General features: G+C 36.8%; 1 protein-coding gene across 2 annotated transcripts in view; it reads left to right on the forward strand.

The window, feature by feature from the left end:
• Positions 1-21251, forward strand: part of LOC117399819 (adenylate cyclase type 2-like) — a 139995-nt gene that overhangs the window by 56566 nt on the left and 62178 nt on the right. For both annotated transcript variants that reach the window (XM_059022282.1, XM_033999204.3), the window contains exon 4: positions 13426-13575. In XM_059022282.1, the coding sequence (XP_058878265.1) occupies positions 13426-13575 (150 nt within the window). The remainder of the gene's footprint in view (positions 1-13425; positions 13576-21251) is intronic.

Raw genomic sequence — 21251 nt, forward strand, 5'->3', positions numbered from 1 at the left:
ATTAAATGTAGAAGGCAAGATTTTCTTCAGCATTATTGCTCAGAGATTGTCAACTCTAAAGAACTGCTTCATTGACACTTCAGTACAAAAAGCGGGCATTCCAGGTTCCCCAGGATGCTTAGAACAAATCAGCGTGATCTGGCAACAAATTCAATTAGCTAAAAAGGAGAGGAAGGAGATCCATGTGACATTCCTGGATTTGGCTAATGCATATGGTTCAGTGCCACATGAACTTCTTTGGGCAGCATTTGATTTTTTCAGTGTACCGATGACAGATTTGCAATTTAGATTTGCAATTTAGTTTTTCAACTTCAGAATTCAGCACTACATGGCAATGCCTAGAAGTTGGCATAATGGCAGTATGCATCAAAATGGGTAGTGGGAGGAGAGTGCTTGGCTTCTGGAATGCGACTACCACCAATTCAAGCATAGATGGATGACATGTCAACCATGACTACAACAGTAGCCTGCACTAATCGGTTATTGGGCATTTCGCCGGTCTCAAATAATAAATAAAATGGCGGATGGTTTTAAAAAACAACTAAAAACGCATCTCAATGTACAGGCATTTTATCATGGTTAGGCAGTGTTTTAACTATATGCTGTGAATTTGTTGTTTGTACTTTGTTTCATTGTTTTTAGTGTTATTGTTCTAAACTATACAGCGCTTTGAGATGCTTGCATTTAGGCGCTATACAAAATAAAGATTATGATTAATATATATATATATATATATATATATATATATATATATATATATATATATATATATATATAATGTTGTTATTATTATTATTATTTAGGTAAGATTTACTGGAATTACTTTGTTCGCTGTGGGCTTGCCATTAGTCTGTTATTGATGATTTATTAGTGTCTTAAATTCATAAATGTACAGTTTTCATTAAATGATTCAAACACATTTTCTTTTTGTTCAGGAATAAGCTTATGAACATCTTTTACAGTTTTTCAATGACAAGGAGTGAGTAACCAACTATTTTTGGGTGACTTTATCACCCTTCCAGCAATGAAGAGAATAGTGGACAGCATAAGAATATGATAAACCAATGCTCAGGCTTCAGGTTTACAAAAAAATGTATAGTATAATCCAGATTATCCATATAGCAGGCAGTGCAGCAGTTATTTTACTTGTAGGAGATCTCTGTAAAGAATAAAAGTTTCACAAACTCGATAATTAGGAAACTGGCTGATCTCTGTATCCTGTCACAGAGACTCCTGTCAGAGCAACAACTGCAATATTCCCTAGATTAATTACATTTTTTAATCGTGCCTCTGCAGAGTAAACATTGATTTTTCATTATACGGTAGGTATAAAAAGATCAAGTTACACATTTTCAGATATCTGTTGTAAACAAAAATACATGGTTTGTTGTTTATTTGTTTGTTCTGTCTTATTTTATTTTCTTGGTTTTTTTTTCGAAGAGGGGGAATTTATAACCTTAAATCTTTAAATTGCTGGAGGCACCAGGCAACACATTTGTCTTCATGACTTGCCGAACTGAATACTCATTTGTTTTTTCATACATAAGCCCAGAATTAGCATTAATAAATCCACATTACACTCTTTTCATTTAATCATGAACATTACTTACCATACCTTATGCTTTATACCCGGCCTTCATTGATACAAGGCGCTCGGCATGTGGTAGTTGACCTTGACTTTCGTTAGTGCCCTTGCCTTTGGCTTGACACGGCAGATCCTTCATCGATGGACACTATTGCATAATTGTTATTAGATAAACAGTATTTAGATAATAGACTGCAAAATACCATGCCAAACATATATTACAGACCAATTAATAAAGTATTTGTTTCCAAATAAAAAACATGATTTCCTCAGTGGTCGTAACATTAGTTCCTTCTACCGTGAGATGATTCATATTCCCATTTTTCAGTTGCAGTGGCCTCTTACATAAGTGTCTTACCCTTCTGTTGCAATATCTTACTGGTTTGTCACTTTATAATTGATCATTTTAGATTAGTTGTATTTCACTTGCAGGCACATGGCATGGGCGCTTAATCAGAACTGGATGTCTCCCTCCTACTGGACTGATGTCCCAGGTCCACCCTCCCTCTGCCGACTAATTCTTACCAAACCCACATTCACTCCACCAGTGGTTGACCCATGCACAATCAATTTACCAGCCATAATACACCTCTGACCAGCCACAGCCACCAAGTATTGCATAAAAACAGGGATATCCAATCATTGCACTAAATTATTGCACTGTTACAATATATTGCCATAGGCATCCAGTTAAAATGCACATTATTATATCCATGGCTTATAAAAAAAAATAACAGTGCACTAAATTCATACAGTGCACCACATCATGCAGTGACCAGGTTATTATGTCAGTATTGTCAAAATCACAAAAAAGTTGACAAAGGTTGTTCTTATATCATTTGTGGTAGAGCCCCAGTTGTTTTCTTGGGAGATGTTTTGCTGTAAGCCCTGCACAGTTTTAAGGAGGCATGGACAAATTCATTCACCGGTGGCAACCAATTCCAATTGATGGATTCTTGTTCTTGAAGCTCAAATACGGTAGATAGTAAAATTAATGACATAATTTTATTGCCCTTAATGACTGAGATGTGTTATTTAATAGATTTTAAAAAAAAGCCTTTGGCTTCAGAAAGACTCTAAGGCAGTTAAATCAGGCCAAGCTAAAACTAGAAATGCCATGTGGTGTCTGATTGATTAAATGCTTCCTGTGCACATGTACCATTTGGATAGGGTTCAGTGTTTGCAAGTTAAATTCATTTTGAAAGTGTTTTGTACAAATTTTGCCAGGGTTTTTCAGGAAGCTAGTGGCGCAGTCAACGTTTGCATTTTACTGCTGGAGGCCTGGTTTTGATGTTGGTTTATTTAACCTGTGAAAATGAATGAGGTGGTCTTAACTAAAGCCTTGCTACATGCAATGAAGCACAGTTGCAGACAGTCTCTTATTGCTTTCAAATTACACATTCCTGAAACTCACTATGATGGTCTGAACTGGACACAGCTACACTATACAAGTCAACATAATAATGGCTGTTTTGAGTGATGTTCCAGATTATTAATTTGCCTATAAAATGGACAACTATTGAGCTGTAGTGTTTGAGAAAGAGATTGACCTGAGGAGAACTCTCTGTTTTCATAGTCAGACTAATAAATGTCTTGCTGTGACCCGGATGGCTTGTGGGTGACGTCAGACCAGGAAGTAAACAGACACCAGTACTGCGAGGTGAAGTACAAATGCGCACTTTAATAATTAAATAAAAGGTCTGAACAAACAAAGCACATCAAAACAAAAAGACACGTTGGCCAAAACAAAACGGTCAATAAACAAACATTAAAGCAAACAAGTATCATGCTTGTATCACGAGTAGCAATTGTTTATATATTTTTTAGTTCTCTTACCGTATGTTCCGCCCCTGAACAACCCAACCTCGAGTGAGAGAGTTTCACCTCCTTTATGCAGCTGTGCCTGGGTTCGATTGCTTGTTAAATCATTCAATCAGGCCCAGGCACAGTCTGCACATGAACTGCTTTGGCAGGGAAGGAAAGCAGTCCTACCCTGCCGACCTTAAACACCCATGCACAAATACATACATTTTAAACAACAATAAACCCGTGCACCAATACATACATACAGGTAAATCATAAAACAACAGAAAAACACAAAATACGCACAGGGGCGGGGTGTACCCCATCACTCTTGCCAATAAACAAGTCTGGTTTATTTTAAAATAAATGTGTTGTCACTTTCCATCTATTATAGAAAGCAATTGCCTCTTGAAATTGTGAGCTGATAAGCAAGTCCACTGCTGGTATCAATAGGTTTTGTAAATGATTGGCAGTTGATTATATTAGATAGTATCCCTTTCCATGTAGAATGAAATATGAATGTTTACTCCTTGACCCCCACTAGAGATAAGATACCACCCTCAGCTATATATGCAAATCAAAAATGCATAGATACATGTATTATCTAGCTATTGTAATCATTGTTACAAAAATTGTGGTCTGTGTTAAAAGTTGAGGTTTCCACAACAAATTCACGACCCCTGATTTTCTTACAGCCTTATCTATGATGCTAATGTTGGATACAGGTATTTTTCTAAAACCTGGGTTTTCCTACTCATCTTGGTTTTGGGTTTTTTGTGACACCAAGTAAATAATATTAAACTGTGCCTGTAGAAGACAATGGGGATGGAACAAACAACCCGCTGCAGGTTGTTGAATTCTTTGAAAAGGGTTGCACTCTTGAAAGGCTCACAAGTCTTTTACATTCTTAAGAGTCCAATGTGAGCCAAAAAAACATGTCCCTGTTTCCAGTTCAAACTTTAATGCTGTGTCGAGATGTGTCCCATCTCGATAAAGCTTTATCCATTTTTGCATAAGTCTTTTTAGAATAGACGTGGTCGGTCGGTGGCTTCTCTCTTTCATACAAACTAAACTTGTCGTAACATATATTGTAAATTCTTTATTGATGTCTGGGAGTGTCCTATTTGTTTCAAAATCCTCTCCTTTAGAAGCATGCCTATTCTCATGATGGCTATTCAGCCCAAATTATTGGAAACATTATTTTGGCTACAGATGCTGGATACACAGCTCTGTTAGATCTCTTAATTTGCAGTACATTTCATTAAGAGAGATAAAACATTTGGCAATCAAGAATCAAGTTGATGCATTGAGATGTGCTGGCATAAACTGACGTACTGTGCTTGTCCTGCCTCCTTGCACCTGGAATATAGATGTAAATGAGGAGGAATTCATAAGCATTCAAATACAACAGATCCCGTAACATAGAGTTGAATATATTTCTAATTTATCATTAGGCCACTTTGTTCCATTTGGGTTATTTTTAAATGTACATATCTGCTGTAAAATGCATATGCCAGTTTATTACAATTAGACTGCAGTTCAGGCCTATATTTAGCTTTCTTTCAAACTCTTTGGCTTGTCCTGTAGCAAAAACAATATAAAGTACATGTTTCCAAAGGCTGTCCTCATAGTCAGTCATTTCATTTGAGGCAAAGGCTTTTTAATTGTTTGACAGGGTTGCGTCACGGCCAGGATGTTTATCAGCAGGGAGAGAGACTCAGAACACAGAAGCTGCAATTTTAAGAGCAAATGCACACAGAATGGACACAAACAAAAACACATTAACAAAATAAAAGGCACAAGGGCCAAAACAAAAGGTCTACAAAACTCACAACAATATAGGACGAGACAGCATCGAGACACATACCTTTATCACCAACATGAATTCTAATCTTCTCCCTAACACCCATGAACATCTATTTTATACATCTGTTGTATTCCCACGTGTTTTGACAGGGAGAAATTGAACCCCCTCCCTGCCAACCCAATATTCCCCACATCAACACATACACACATGCACTGGCAGGGCTTTCACCCTGCCACACTGCCACACATTGGTAGAAGTGTCAAGAGGACAAAAAAAATAAGTTGTGAAATAAATTAAAGAGCATACATGTTGCCCACCATTGTCTGGAATCTATACAGGAAGAGCAGGAAGCGGGGAAGACAATTAACATGCCCTGTGTGTCAGACACCTTCAAAACCAGTTTATTCTTATTGCTGTCTAGTGATCTGCATTTTAGGAGATTTTTGGAATCGGTTCCGGATCAGGAATTTCAATTCTGGTTCCAAAACTATTTAGAAAAACATGTCCGTATGTCAATGTGTGAGCAGAAGTTCCACCAGTATTGTGCAATCTATGAAATCGCCCTGTATAATTAAAGTTAACAAAATAATCAATAATCTCCAATTTGCACAGCAACAGTTTTATTACAACAGTGAAAGCCATTGTGTGCTTGTATATGAACCTTGTTAATTGCAAATTTCAGATTACAATTAAAAAAATCTTTACCCACATGGTATGTGCAAACAGGTCAGTGGATGTTAGGATCCCAAGCTGAAATACGACCCCATCGGTTTGGGGTTAAATTACTTTTTTAGATAGCTGAATTCGTGTCGTGTTTGGCTTGTGGTTGTCTTGCGAATTATCCCCTCGAGGTACAGAAGATTCACTTTACCCAAAGCGTTTTCATCACTTTGTGTAAAAGTGAGACTGAATTATTCTCCAGGGAAATAGATATAATTAAAAATAAATAAATAAATAAATAAAACCCTTGTTATTGCTGTAATAAATATTTTGCAGACCTTTTTTTTCTAAGTGTGAACTTGTCAATTATAGTTATCAAATGTATTTTTGACAGAAATTAATGTTTTAATAATCAGTTTTACTAAAAACGTAATAGTACTCGCTGCAACCGGATCCCTGATATTTGTATCCAGTTCGTCGGTTCCAAAGCAGGAGCCGGGTACCCGATTTCAAAGGAACCGGTTCGCATATCTCTATTGCTATCCACAGCATGGCGCAAGCAAAGAAGATATGTTGGCAGTATTCCATAATAGCAAGCATTTTATGTATGTATCTACATGTTGATTATACCAGTGACTGGGGTTTAATTATTTTTGTTTTCTGAATTATTTCTCTGTAATTCTCGGAACTAGTGGAATTAAATGTAATTAATAATTGATGTTAATTAAACAGCATAAAAAAACATTTTTATACGTTTTAAAACTTTTTTTCTTTTTTAAATTTTAATTTCAGATATGTTTAATTTAAGTAAAAACTGTTGATAATAACCTATTTGGAGTTTTGTTTGTTGAAATCTAAAAAAAACTCTGCCCACCCTATTGTTAATATTGTACCACCTAACCTTCACTATCTGTGAAACACACAATGCGGAAATCCCTGCCTAAAACATCATCATCATCATCACCGTAATAATAATAATAATAATAATAATAATAATAATAATAATAATAATAATAATAATAATAAATAATAATAAATTGATTTACACAACATGCATACCCGCTACAGGTCAAGCTGACCGTTACTCCAAAATTGCGTTTAACATTACTGATTGTTTCTGGAGCTGAATATGACAATGCAACTGGACACGATTTTGTTAATTTTACCACATTTTATAGTTTCCCTAGTGTGTGTTTCTCAAAGCACAGTTCATTCCAACATTTTTCAAAGAAACATGAGTTGTGAAAAACAAAAATTCAACTTTGCCTGCAAACAGTAGCCTATAATGAGGATTCAGTATGGCATAAAAACATCATTTATAAATTAGTTTAGAAAGCCTATAATTGTTTTTAACCTTAAGCAAAGGTTAACTACAGTTTATTAAACCATGATCAGTAAATTGAAATGGAGTAATGAACAAAGTATTTAATGTGTAAGCAATACTGGTATAGAAAAACATTATAATAAATTGGTTGTTACAATACTGCTCAAATGGAGGTGTGTGGCAGGATGGCTCGCAGTGACGTCACGGACCAGGAAGTAACTGAATCAAAACAATGGATTGGCGGGTGAAGCTGAATGCAACGGCGTTCAGCTGATTTATTAATAAACAAAACAAAATGAAAGATTTAAACAAACAACAAAACAGAAACAAAAGGGCAACTTTTTCATTCAACTCTGTACCTTGCATTAAAGGCGTAGGAACCTATTTGCTTAGTCGGGCTGTAGCCCGACTAATATTTTGACTTTTTTTTTCAATTGCACTTATTTGTATGCTGTTTACAGTCTTTTAGAAAAAAGTGCATTTCAAAACTCTCCTATACGAAACAAAACTATCTGCATCTGTGCTGAAAAGGTTTTCTACGCGCCATCTTTGTTTTGGTTTACTTCACCACAGATAGCTTCAAAAATTCAAAAGTATGCAACGCATTTCCACTTCGAGGGCACAGGTGAATCTAACAACAAAAGACATTCTACGTGGAAAAAATACACGGGCACTGAGTATAAGAGGGTTAATGGAGGTAAGGACACTTTTTTTTAATGCAGCAGATGTAAAATGGAAAAGTAAAGATAGATGATGATAAGAATGTACTGAAATGTTTTCCAGAGCGTTTTTAATGCATCGTACTAGTGACTGTAAAAATAAATAAATAAAAAAAAACTTTTATTTCCTTTTCATTTAACACTGAATGTATAAATCAGATTATCAGAGAAATTATTAAAAATCAGACCATTCAATTACAAATTGCTTTGCTTTTCCATCCTAATAGCCTATACATGCGTGCAAAAATGCATTGAATCTCTTGCTTTAAAGTTTGTGTTCTTCACTTTCTTATCTGGTTTGTTTGCCATATTACATTTTCAATAAAAGCTTGTGAAACTTAAAATATGTACGCTATGTTTGATTTCCTGATCTAAGTGTAAAATAGTTTAGTTATAACAATTTACCAGACTTGTTTATTTGAGAAAAGCTGTAAAAATAGATAAATGGTGTTTTTCCACTTGCTAAATATATTAATTTGGCAGACCATATGTATAGTGAGTACTACTAACTCCATAATTTATCAAGTGAAATGAGATTTAGACTATCTTGTTTGTCGATAGCTTTTATTTTTAGGTGACAAGTGAGATGAAGAAAGGGAAGGGAAGTTATAGACAAGGCAGGAAAGGAAGAGAAAGGTCTGAAGTAGGAAAGATACAGAAGTCATTGACCTCTTAACATCTAAGTCAGGTACTGTTGGACAGCTTGTGATGCGCAATGAAGAAAGCAATGTCAAGATTTACAGACAGAAAATGCTGCTCATTCATCTACTTCAAATTGTACAACAGAGTCACTTGATCCCCATGTGCCAACATCCTCACATTCCTTGCACAACCTGGAGCTTAAAACTCCTAGAGAATCTACTTATGACAATAATTGTCAAAACCACTGTTGTAGATTGGAACTATGCAACCTGAGTCAGCTTTTGCATCACTGCGAAAACAAGGCAAACAAATGCACTCATTTCAGACAAAATGGTACAGAGATTTTCACTGGCTTACATTTTGCACAACTCAAAACAAGGTTTTCTGCTTTTATTGTCGCCAAGCAAGGCAGAAAGGAATGGCTAAATCTACACTCCCAAGGACAAGAAGCTTTCATGAACCGAGGCTTTGATAACTGGAAAAATGCTCTAGATGCTTTCAGAAATCATGAAAAATCCCATGTGCGTAGGGAATCCCTGTATTATTATTATTATTATTTATTTCTTAGCAGACACCCTTATCCAGGACGACTTACAGTCGTAAACAAAAATACATTTCAAGAATCACAGTACAAGTATTAATACAATTAAGAGCAAGATAAGATACAATGACTTCAGTTCTAGCAAGTACAAAGTATGACAAAATACGATTCAATAACGGAGCAGATAACAGTGTCAGTGATAGTTACATCAGGCTATAATTAAATACAAAATACTACAGATTAAATAACACTTGTGACAGATTACAGTACTCTAAAGTACAGGATTAAATGCAGTAAAATCGGGAGCAGAAAAGAGCAAGTAAAGCGCATTAAGGAAGAGTGATAAAGTATCCAGAGGGAAAAGAGGAGTTCTACAGGTGCTGTCTGAAGAGGTGAGTCTTGAGGAGGCGCCGGAAGGTGGTCAGGGACTGGGCCATTGTGGGGCGAGGGTGGAGAAGGAGCGGGCTCTGGCGGCAGGGGAGCATAGAGGAGGTACAGCCAGTCTTCTAGTGCAGGAGGAACGGAGAGGTCGAGTGGGGGTGTAGGGAGAGATGAGGGTCTGGAGGTAGCTGGGTGCAGTCTGGTCAAGGCATCTGTAGGCGAGTACAAGAGTCTTGAACTGGATGCGAGCAGTGATCGGGAGCCAGTGGAGTGAGCGGAGCAGTGGAGTTGCAGCAGTGTGGAGTAGTAGGGCAGCAGTGTGGAGTAGTGGTTAGGGCTCTGGACTCTTGACCAGAGGGTTGTGGGTTCAATCCCCCAGTGGGGGACACTGCTGTTGTACCCTTGAGCAAGGTACTTTACCTAGATTGCTCCAGTAAAAACCCAACTGTATAAATGGGTAATTGTATGTAAAATAATGTGATATCTGTATAATGTGAAATAATGTATAATGTGATATCTTGTAACAATTGTAAGTCGCCCTGGATAAGGGCGTCTGCTAAGAAATAAATAATAATAATAATAATAAAGTTGCGTGGGAGAAGCGAGACAGAGAGAACACCAGGCGAGCAGCAGAGTTCTGGATGAGCTGGAGCGGATATATCGTTCTCAATATTATGAGTCAGTAGATCAAGTAACAGCAGAAATGACCAGAAGATTTGATCAACCTGCATTTACAATTCTAAGTGAAATTGAAAAGCTGCTCAGGAGGTGACTGCAGAGTCTCAGAGGAGATCAAAAGCCTTTACAGCACAGCACTTGACATCAGTCGTCTTGAAATCCAAGTGGCTATGTTACCTGATTTGTCCAATAGTGACGAATTTCAAACAGAGACAAGTATCATATCATTATGCAAAATTCTAAAAAGCAATGTGCCAATGAAGACAATGTTTTCTGAGGTGGACAAACTTCTAAGAATCTATTTGACTGTTCCAATGACGAGTGCCACAGCAGAAAGGACATTTTCAGCACTGCGACGTGTGAAGAACTACTTGAGGACATCAGTGACAGAGAAGCACCTAAACAATTTGATGATACTACACTGTCATCAAGATAGGACGGATAAACTAGATTTGGTCAACATTGCACAGATGTTTTCATCAGCAAATAACAGGAGGCGTGCATACTTTGGAAAATTCACCTGAACATCAAGCAATATGGTAAGTGACATAGCCCTACTAATATTTTTTTGCTTCCTACGCCTATGCCTTGCATAATTGATGTCAATCATAGAAACACTGGGGAAAGCGAAGCCCTACAGTGGGCTCGAGCACACATATTGATATCAAAGGCATCCCTGATGTGTTGCTTCAAACATAAGCCTGACTTGCTGAAACTTTTCGATGCAGTCTCCATTCCCCAGTTTATGTTATCTATCACTTCATTTATTCTTTTAATTACTTCTAAAAATGTTTCACGTGGCTCTTATTGTTAGTATACATGGGTTTTGTGGAAAAATAGTTTTTATTTGCTGACAAGATTTCACTTTGGTGTTAATAATAGCTCTCATCTAAAGATGATCTGCACAGGCATAGCTGTAGCTTAGCCTTGGTGTTTAAAGATGTGGGTCATTCTCCAGTTGCTGTAAAGTGTATTCACATACTCCTCTTACTTTCTGATATGCAAAACTGCATAATTCATCATAATGTATTTTAAATCTATGTTTTACTACCCTATGGTGCTGTGAGCAGAGGCAAACTGCTCTGCATGAAATTTTATGAGGTAATCATGCAAACGCACAAAGAAGCAAACTTAATAACCCTTAGAAACTATCAATCAGTAACCCTATAATGAGTATTTATTGAATCCTGTGCCATTTTTAACGGTACATTAGCAATGAATGTGCAAATTTGTGACGCATTTCCATTGTATACAACAGTATGATCCAGTAATGAGATAAACATTGTTTTCTCACACACCTTTTTCTGTGTCAGGCTGTGATGGGGTAACCCCACCCCTGAGTTTATTTATATTATTTTGTACTGTTATTATTGTAATTTACTGGTTTGTGTTTGTTTGGAGCGATATTTTGAAATTGTTGTTTTACAGCATTGATGGGGTTAAAATTCCCCATCTAGCTAATCTCGTGAGAATGCGTGGTCGGCAGCTAATGATTTATAGACAAATGGTCTGTCAACCACGCATATCAGAAATCCTGTGCAGACTGTGGTCGAGGGATAAACTAGGTAGTTATTAGCCAGTTAATCTCTCGACCCTGATATAAAAACCAGCAGCTTTTGTTTACCGGGGTTGGGTTGCTCAGAGGAGGAACATAAGTGAAAATATATCTAAAAACAACTGCTACTCGTGCTAGCTTTAAACCAGTTTTGGCCATTGTGCCTTTTGTTTTTGTGAGTCTTTTTGGTTTTGTTTACATGTTTAATTTATTTATTTAATAAATATGCACTCAGCATGTCAACCCGCAGTACTAGTGTCTGTCTCTTCCTGGTCTGACGTCAACACCAAGCCATCCTGTCCACACAGGCCCACGAGCAAAGCGAGCACAAGAGAAAGTACACTTTCAAATAGATTAAAGGTAGCCACGTACCCTTATAAACATTTTAGAAATCATTAAATCTAAATAAAAAAAGACAAAACATGATATTAACTTACTTGCTCTGAACATGTTGTGTCTTAAACATTTAGAATGCTTTGTCACTGACATTCTGAGTGAGAGGTCTACACTCTCAGCTAGATTACTGCCAATAGATTCCAATGAGGGCTTTTAATTCTTACAATGAGCACGCTTCGTAGAAGTAAGCAATATCTTCCCCTGCAAAAACAGGAAGTAAAATACATCTTGCTCCTGTGCCGCTTTATTTTTCAATAAACTGAATTGCCTCCAGTCCTGTGTTTTTTATTAAGTTACCTTGTATTCATATCATTTTGTACCAATTAGGCTGTACCAGTGAATCGTTACACCCTTACTTTATAGAAGGTACATCTTATTTTAGTAATTCAAATCTTAATAAAAGTATAAAAAGTGTATCTCAGTAAACAAGAAAATGGAGGTTGTTATTGTAAACTAGATTTATTGATACAGAGTACCTCCCAGGTTGCTTATTAGTGGTTCACTGAGAATTAAAAAAACAAAAAAACAAAACTAGTACCATAATCCACCATGTTCATTAGTCTGAGCCAAGCCTTAGGGCTATATTTAACTTCATGCAGTATACAACAATTGTCAAGCTACTCCATGTTTGTATTATTTTTTTTAAGCTGTGACCAAGGTCAGGTTTATCCTGTTTCCAGTTTAATTGGATTTTAGGTGTTTAACGCCCAAGGCACAGAAACAGGTAAAATAACAACAGTTCCAATTTTTACACTGAGAAAGATTTTTAAACTATGGTATTCTCTATTGTTTACCATCTTGGGGTGAGGGAGTAGTTAAGTTTCTCTTTTCCATTTCTCTTACACGGAAGTCTGCCTATTCATACGACTAACTGTGCTAAATTGTGAGATGGTTTTACTCAGGGTTAGGTTGAGATCACAAAGCCCTTTCACTTACGACCTCAAATCCAGACACCCAGAGAATCCGTATGGAGAGGAAATGAGAGCCCTTGTTTCTGCTATGCTTAATAAATGAGTATGAATAAAACATGAAGGTTGCCCAAAGTTAAAGATGTGATTTGATCTGAACCCTGGATCTCTTGGCAAACATGAGGTTTATTGCACTACAGTTTTCTGGGTGTACCAGATAAATGCTTCCCTAGTTGGATAAGTAGGACAGCATAGATGTTAGCCGTTGTGTTCTTTCTTGAAGTTGCTGCTCACCAAGCCTTTTCCGTGCTTTTAAGGTGCAGACTGTACTATAAGATAGAAACCATTTATTTAAAAAATGTATAAGTATCTATAAAAATGTGGAGCTTATTTAAGCTTTTCTTTTTTGTTTTTTTTTTCTTCTAGATTTTGGCGAACATCATAATCTTCATCTGTGGGAACCTAGCAGGTGCCTATCACAAGCATCTGATGGAGCTGGCCCTGAAGCAGACCTATCAGGACACATGCAACTGCATTAAATCCCCCATCAAACTAGAGTTCGAGAAACGGCAACAGGTTCAGTTTAATTTATTTTCTGCAGTGACTTTTGTGTGCTTGTCATTTTGTTAATGATTCAGTGTTTTCAAATTGGCATCTCAGCCACCCCAACAGGGGCAATGGAGCGAAAATGGCCAATTTGTATATATGTATGAGAGAGAAAGAAATACATTATAGTCTTCACTTTTTCTTCAATTTTTTGTTGTCCTCTCACTTTATTATGATGTTTGAAATCATTCCAATTAATGTAATATTGTGTGTTTTAAACCCTTAGTACTACGGTATTTACATATGTGATATATGCTGGATCAAGCACCAGCACAATAAAAATCACTCCGCAAGATCGCAAACATCATAACATGGTAATGAGGCAGTAAACTTAACTGAGTAATTTAAATTTGAAGCTAATTAACCCAGATTAGAAATAGTAGCTTCTACAGCATAGAGCTATTTTAAGATGTATTACCACGTAATGTGTGACCACCACTGAGACCATAAACAAATCAGTTTATTAAAATGTCCCAGACATTTAACAAAGAAGGTGTTAAGATGACAATATATGGTAATTTTTTGTATAAAGTTTCAGACAGGCTGTCATTTTAATAACATGATGAAATATTATTATAGACTGTAAATACTGCTCAGAGGGCTTTGATGCCATATAAAACTTTCTATTTTAAGTCGCTTCAATTGTTTTTTTTATCCGATTTGAATTGGTATTTTTAATTGATTAATAAAACAGTAGGAATTTCCCTTCTGCATTTCAGGCAAGTACAAAAATATGTAACTTTTCTTTCTTCAACCATTCATTATCAACCAAATGTTTTCAGGGTTTCTATGCCAGTCTTTGCTGTAAGTCTAAAATTAGTTCCCAGTGCTGAAGTCCAAGTGTAAGAGGGTCGGTAACACAAATGTTAGCATAATAGTTGAACTATCCACTGTCTGACAATTCTAAAATAAAATAAAAAAGAAAATGTGCTACTCTCAAAGCAGCTGGCTGATTTCCCTGAGCATCTACAGCCTATTTATTAAGCAGATATCAGACATGGTTATGGTACTTCAGTGGTCACGCTTTATCTAGGATAAATGAAAATAATGGTGACAGCTGGGAATGCAAAATGATGGCCCCAGGAGCGTTCTTAAATGCTTAACTTAAATGCTTATGGGAGATGCCCATAAAAAGAGAACTTGAGTACACAAATTACAGATACTGTCATCATAGTTAATGATATACTACTGAAAGACAGCTAGGTTGTGTACAAAGATAAGAGGCTTCCAGGGACTGATCTAACCTGCTCAGTACATCTAAGAGAGAGAGAGAGAGAGAGAGAGAGACTGACAGAGCATAGGCAGGGTATAGAAATGTAATGGATTAAGATATCTGGACTAAAGAGAATTGTTTTGCAACATGTACAGTGAGATGACTGGAAGATTTATGCACCATGGGTAACATCAAGCATGTGTGCATATTATTCTCCTGGCCCTAGAAAAAGACTTTTTACACTGGCGCTCCTCCCTGGGTCTCGACCCGGGTCACAATCCCACGTAGTGTGAAACCACGTACCTAGGTCATACCTGGGTCGACAGCGACCCACCTCAGGATGTGGGTTGACGCGCTTTGACCCAGGTCGAGCGAGACCAAATGCATGATGGGTGTTTGTAAGCAGACAAAGTAGCAAACAGGCTTTTATCTCGCTACGTGATTCTTTCTTTGTCAGGGGAATTAGTACATATATTTAGGAAAAGTCAGGAAAGCACAGCTCCTTGTGTGTGCTCCTTAAACACACACACAGCAATTTAAATGACCGCCTTGGTCGTTCTAGTGTTAACTGCCGAATCACACGCTTATCTCCTGTTGAACCTGATGCCTTGCCAGCTTTTACATTCAAACATCTCTATGTTAAACAATCATACGCTCCTTGTACTTTTTCTAAATCCTTTTTTTAAGTCTCAGCTTGCTTTTGCAACTCTGTTTTCTCTCTTCCTCTCTCCATTCTCTGTTCTTAATTGCAACTGGGTTGCTGCCTTCAAAGCACTTTCTTGCACATTCCTTTTAATTATATCACTAAATTCCTTGCATTGACTTTCTGCTGCCTCTCTTCGTGTCTCTAGTATTCTTTCTACATTTTTCTAGTTTATCTTTCTATACACGACAGCTTGCCTGCAAGCCATATACCACAAAAGTCACCTTCTGTTTTCCCTATGTACTTGTCTAAGATAGTTCTAAGAAAACAAAAGCATACACTTCAAGTGATTGAGTAAGTAGAAAATCTGTGTCTTTCAAACTTTATTTTGCACATGTGAATTCAGATATTTCTGAACCTCTATATCTCTTGGGGTTTATATCCAGTCACCCCTCCTTTACCTTAATATGATCGGCAGATTTGTTCTCCCAATATTCAATTACTCTGATCATTCAGTGTTGTGTCTGGATGTTTATATTTTAGGCTTATATCTAATCACCTCTATTGTCTGATAATTTGTCTTCTCTTCCTTTTCTGGATGTATATCCAATTGTCCTCTTTTAGACATGTTTTGTTCCTTGTCTAATCCTGTCCTGGAGTTTATATTCAATTACTCCAAAGACATTCAGTCTCAGGTTTAAAGCTGTACTGTCAAATACAATTATTCCCTGTTACAGTAGTTTATCTTTTATTGATAACCCTACTCTTGATAGCTTTTCTAAGGGATTTCAGTTTTCCTAGAGACCTTTCTGGTGCCCAATCGTTTCTCAGGGTCTGCAACTCTACCAATCCCACCCTAACTATTGATCGGGTTTGAAACCATATTGATTACACCAGCTCACCCCTTTTTGTGACACCTGCTGTCATGATAGCTCTTCTAAGGGATTTTAGTCTTCCTAGAGACTTTTCTGGTGCCCTGATCATTTCACAATGTCTTGCACTCTCAGTCCCTCCTTAACTATCAGTCCTCAGTCTCTACTGCAGGCGATCAGTCCACAATCCGAGCGACCCTTCTCAGTCGACTGACTAGTTGATATCTCTTATGCCTCGAGTATCAACCCCTTTTTAGTGTTCTATATCTACAACAAAGACAATGTAAAAAACAAGTTAGAAAAACGCAACAGCCGTTTTAAAGGGGTGATATCAAACACAAAAGTCCAAGTTAGGAGAAGCAATTAGGCCAGTCTTGTCAAGCATCAAGCAAATAGGCACAAGTGGAAAGGTGCTGGGGCCCAAGATTCACACAATTCATGCTTCTAACTTGGCGCCTTTTTTTGATCACTTCGCTACAATTTTAGTATAACAAGTTTTAGCTTAAGTTAACATTTTAAATCTGTAATTTCTTTTTTTTGTAGTTCTTTGTAAATTATCATGCTGTATCGCAATTATTGTGATAATACACCACAGAATAATCGTCTGAGAGAATTTTCTATTTAATACATCTAACTACAGTCGACTCCACTTATTTGCATACTGGATAATTGCATAAATCGCTTAATTGCAGAGCATGCAGCTGGTCCTACTTTTTAGTGCATAATTTTCTATGATTGTGTGACACGGTTAAATGCATATCGGCTAAAAGCATAATTTGCTTAATTGCATAAAGCTGCACAGTCCCAAAGTCCATTGTACATTGCATTTTAATTCGGATAACTGTATAATGCAAACAACTTTTGACTGTTTTAAAAAAAAAAAGAAAAAAAAGAGAAAAAAGAATGTTTGGGTGTTTCAGAAATAGCAGTGACATAGAGCACAAAGCAACTGCATGACAGCAGGAAAAGCCGACCAAGAAAGACACAGAAAATGGCAAAGCGAATCTGTAAAACTGTCGAGCCTCAGCACACTACGAGTCTTCATGGAGGCAAATGGTTGTCAGTCTTATTACAGGTTTTCTTTATTTACAGTTGTTTTTCAGCTTAATAGGCCGAATACTGTGCATACTTCCATCAAATATTGTATTTGCTCCATTGTACTCGCAAGATCTAAGTAAGGTATGTACACGACTGTTTAAGTTTTATGTTTACCCCTTTCCGGTCCGATGTCGAAGGGTCATCACAATCTATTATTATTATTATTATTATTAGGCTTCCTAGCCAGAATGGTGTAACCAATCAAAATGAAACTTGGTAGGTATCATCCAGTGTAGATTACAGTTCAGATGCAAAAAAATTATGCTCCTGTTCATTGGAATAGGAAGCAAAAAAATATTATTTGGGCGATGTCAAATAGATTCTTAGAAGTTTGTCCACCTCAGAAAACATTGTCTTCATTGGCACATTGCTTTTTAGAATTTTGCATAATGATATGATACTTGTCTCTGTTTGAAATTCGTCACTATTGGACTGAGCTGTTTTGATCAAATCAGGTAACATAGCCACTTGGATTTCAAGACGACTGATGTCAAGTGCTGTGCTGTAAAGGCTTTTGATCTCCTCCGAGACTCTACAGTCACCTCTGAGCAGCTTTTCAATTTCACTTAGAATTGTAAATGCAGGTTGATCAAATCTGGTCATTTCTGCTGTTACTTGACCTAATGACTAATAATATTTGGAACGAAAATATTCTCTTAGGTTTGCAAAACAATGTGGCTTTGCACCACCATCTAGTCGGCGAGGGGGAAACTTTTGTCATAGAACTGTTGGTGGGTCTGTCCGATCTGTTGACTCATGAAGCACACTATCATAAAATGAATTGAAATATTCTTCTGTTCTTTGATGCAGTAACTATCCCTTTGTTGTTTTAGAGGCTAGCTGAATTTCTTTAGCAGAAATACCTTTACTTTGAATAGTTGCTCTGTAGCAGAAAACATGTATGTGGTTTAGATTATGTTTTTTATACTAGAATATACATGTACTTTCAATTATTACACATTAAAGAAATTGCTGTATACAAATAATTTATTTTCATTATATTTTGTACATATTCTGCTGTCTAAAGTTGGAGAGAGGAGACCCGCAGGTGCACTGAATTACAGTATTTACTGCATGGTTAAGAAAATGCCTCATCACATAGGATAAGGGAGCCTTAACTTCAAAAGCACCACACACTGGAGTCTGGTCCACTGATATGAATAAACTCAAATATCATGATGTTCTCCTTGAGGGGAATGGTGATGTGGGGAATTAAATATTTCATGGTGTTTACAGTCCATCTGCCTGCTGCTGACTGATAATTATTGATTGGCATGTCTTTTGTGAGGCCAGTGTTGCATTATTTGTTTCCGTGTTGGTCCTGATATTTAGCATCATGAGTTTCTGATACATTTTCTTCATTTATAATACATCTGTCAGCAGCCCTTTTTTCTTAAAACACCCTGCGGAGTTTCCTGTAGTAATCTACGTAAAAACATAGCTTTTATTTGTTTACCAGATTAAAATGGACAGCTTTCCATTGAGTCTGCAAATACCCTGTGGCCTGATTTTCTCAGATTTATATACCGTATTACTTAAATGTGGTGCCGCGGCGTTTATTTTAAAATGACTGCGGCCCTTAAACGAGTGCAGCCTTTATTAATAATACTATGCTTTACAAACGCAATATTTAATAAATGGTTTAAGGCATTTTAGAAACGGCGCCATGAGAGGCTCTGATCTGCAGCACTATACTCTTGTGTGTTTTTGGGGCTTGAATACAGTACATTTACTGACAGTTAACGAGAGCCTATTAGATGGGAGTTTGGAGGTTAGGGGAGTACTGTAGTAGCGAATATGTTGTGTATCGGTTGCTATGGGGCGGGACAAGAAGAGGAGAGAGAACGGTAGTTGAGAGAGAGCACAAAAAATATTAACTCTGAATATTGGTTTGATTTCTGTTAAAACTAAAATATATCCTACTTGGTTATTTATTTATTTTTTCTCACAGTAATTTACCTGCTTGTTTGTAATTTCTCTGTAAGAGAAACCGAAACTAAATCTTCTCATAGATAGTAAGCAAGTTTTTTTTTTAATATATATACAGGACTGAGTAAAATTCCAATTGAATAAAAAACAAAACAACTAAACCCCCTACAAGAAGATATCTTCAGCCAGCTTTTGGATAGCGCTTAGAGTGACCGGCAAAGCTAAGTTCCTCTGAGTTTAAGTTTTCACCATCCAAGCTGACGACGAGGTAAACAGACAGCCCTTGTTTTTTATCCTCTGCTGTGTTGGCACTGAACTCTGGTGGGGAAAAAACAGGGACGTGAAGGACTGCTGTGCTTTAAGTAGATCATCTTGGGTTGTCTGTCGGGACTGTACTATAAAATAACATTTGCTTACTAAGGTGGGTGTACATTAGTTTGTATTACATGCTGGATTGAGGTTGCAGTCTCTTCGGGGGTGTCATGTATGTAGGCAGAGTTGCGCGTTTTTTTATTTTTTGAGCAGGGGTAATAAAAAAAAAATACCTTTACGTTTCTTTATTGAGAGCGGCGTTTATTCGAGGGCGGAGTCTATTAAAAAGCTGATATCTGAGTGAGGCGTTAATTCGAGGGCGTCGTTAATTTGAAGTAATACGGTATTATGTCTGTGCAGTCGCGTAGACATAGTTAAGGTTTGAACGAAGGTTCTGTTTAAAGTCGATTTTACAACCAGCTCAACCCCATTGATATGCATGAAAATTGGCGTGTGTGGTCGGATAGACAGGCTCAACAAACCCTGTGAACGGGTGAAATACTTGGTGAAATACAGAGTGGCGATAAAAACAGATGTTTAAAAAATAAAATAAAAATTAAGATGCTTTTGTAATCACCGGTATCTCAAAAAGTATTGCCAATTAAGGAACCACACTTGGCATACACATAGTCCCGGGAGTGTAGATGTGCAACGGGGTAGTTATATTTTCGGCGGTGTCCTGGTTTTACCGAACTTGAACCATAAAGATAACGGTCTGACGTCACTTCTGTCTGACGTCAGTGCTTGGTAGCGTTGCTTTCGACCGTTCCATTTCACTGAATAGGAAGACATTGAATAGCCTATAGTTCAGCACACACAGGTCAGATCTGTGTTTCTGTCTGGATAAAACTGGTAATCAGTGATAATAATTAGTGTTTGTGTCTTCAGTACTGGGGAAACTAATGTGTGGTCCAGTGGTGGTTATATATATATATATATATATATATATATATATATATATATATATATATATATATATATATATAAAATTAAGAATGAATGAATATTCGGGTAGAAATCTGGATTTATTTAGAAAACAAAGTTGTCGTCAACAGTTTAAAACCCCAACGTATGTATATTTCCACACATTTGGCGTATGCAAACTTTTGACGACATGTATACCTCACCCTGGGAAGAACTGGGAAGAAAAGTGCAAAAAAATTAAAAACCTTAAAGCTATATTGTTGTAATCTTGAAAAATCAATATATATATATATATATATATATATATATATATATATATATATATATATATATATATATATATATTATTTATTTCTTAGCAGACGCCCTTATCCAGGGTGACTTACAATTGCTACAAGATATCACATTATACAGATATCACATTATTTTACATACAATTACCCATTTATAGAGTTTTTTTTTTTTTTTTACTGGAGCAATCTAGGTAAAGTACCTTGCTCAAGGGTACAACAGCAGTGTCCCCCACTGGGGATTGAACCCACAACCCCATATATATATATATATATATACACACACACACACACAAAGAAGCCACATTTTTCTAATAGGTAAATCAGCTTACCGTCATCGGCGCCTGTTCTGTTCTGTTGCATTT

The sequence above is a fragment of the Acipenser ruthenus genome, chromosome 4 (genome assembly GCF_902713425.1).
Source record: "Acipenser ruthenus chromosome 4, fAciRut3.2 maternal haplotype, whole genome shotgun sequence".
Classification (NCBI taxonomy): Eukaryota; Metazoa; Chordata; class Actinopteri; order Acipenseriformes; family Acipenseridae; genus Acipenser; species Acipenser ruthenus.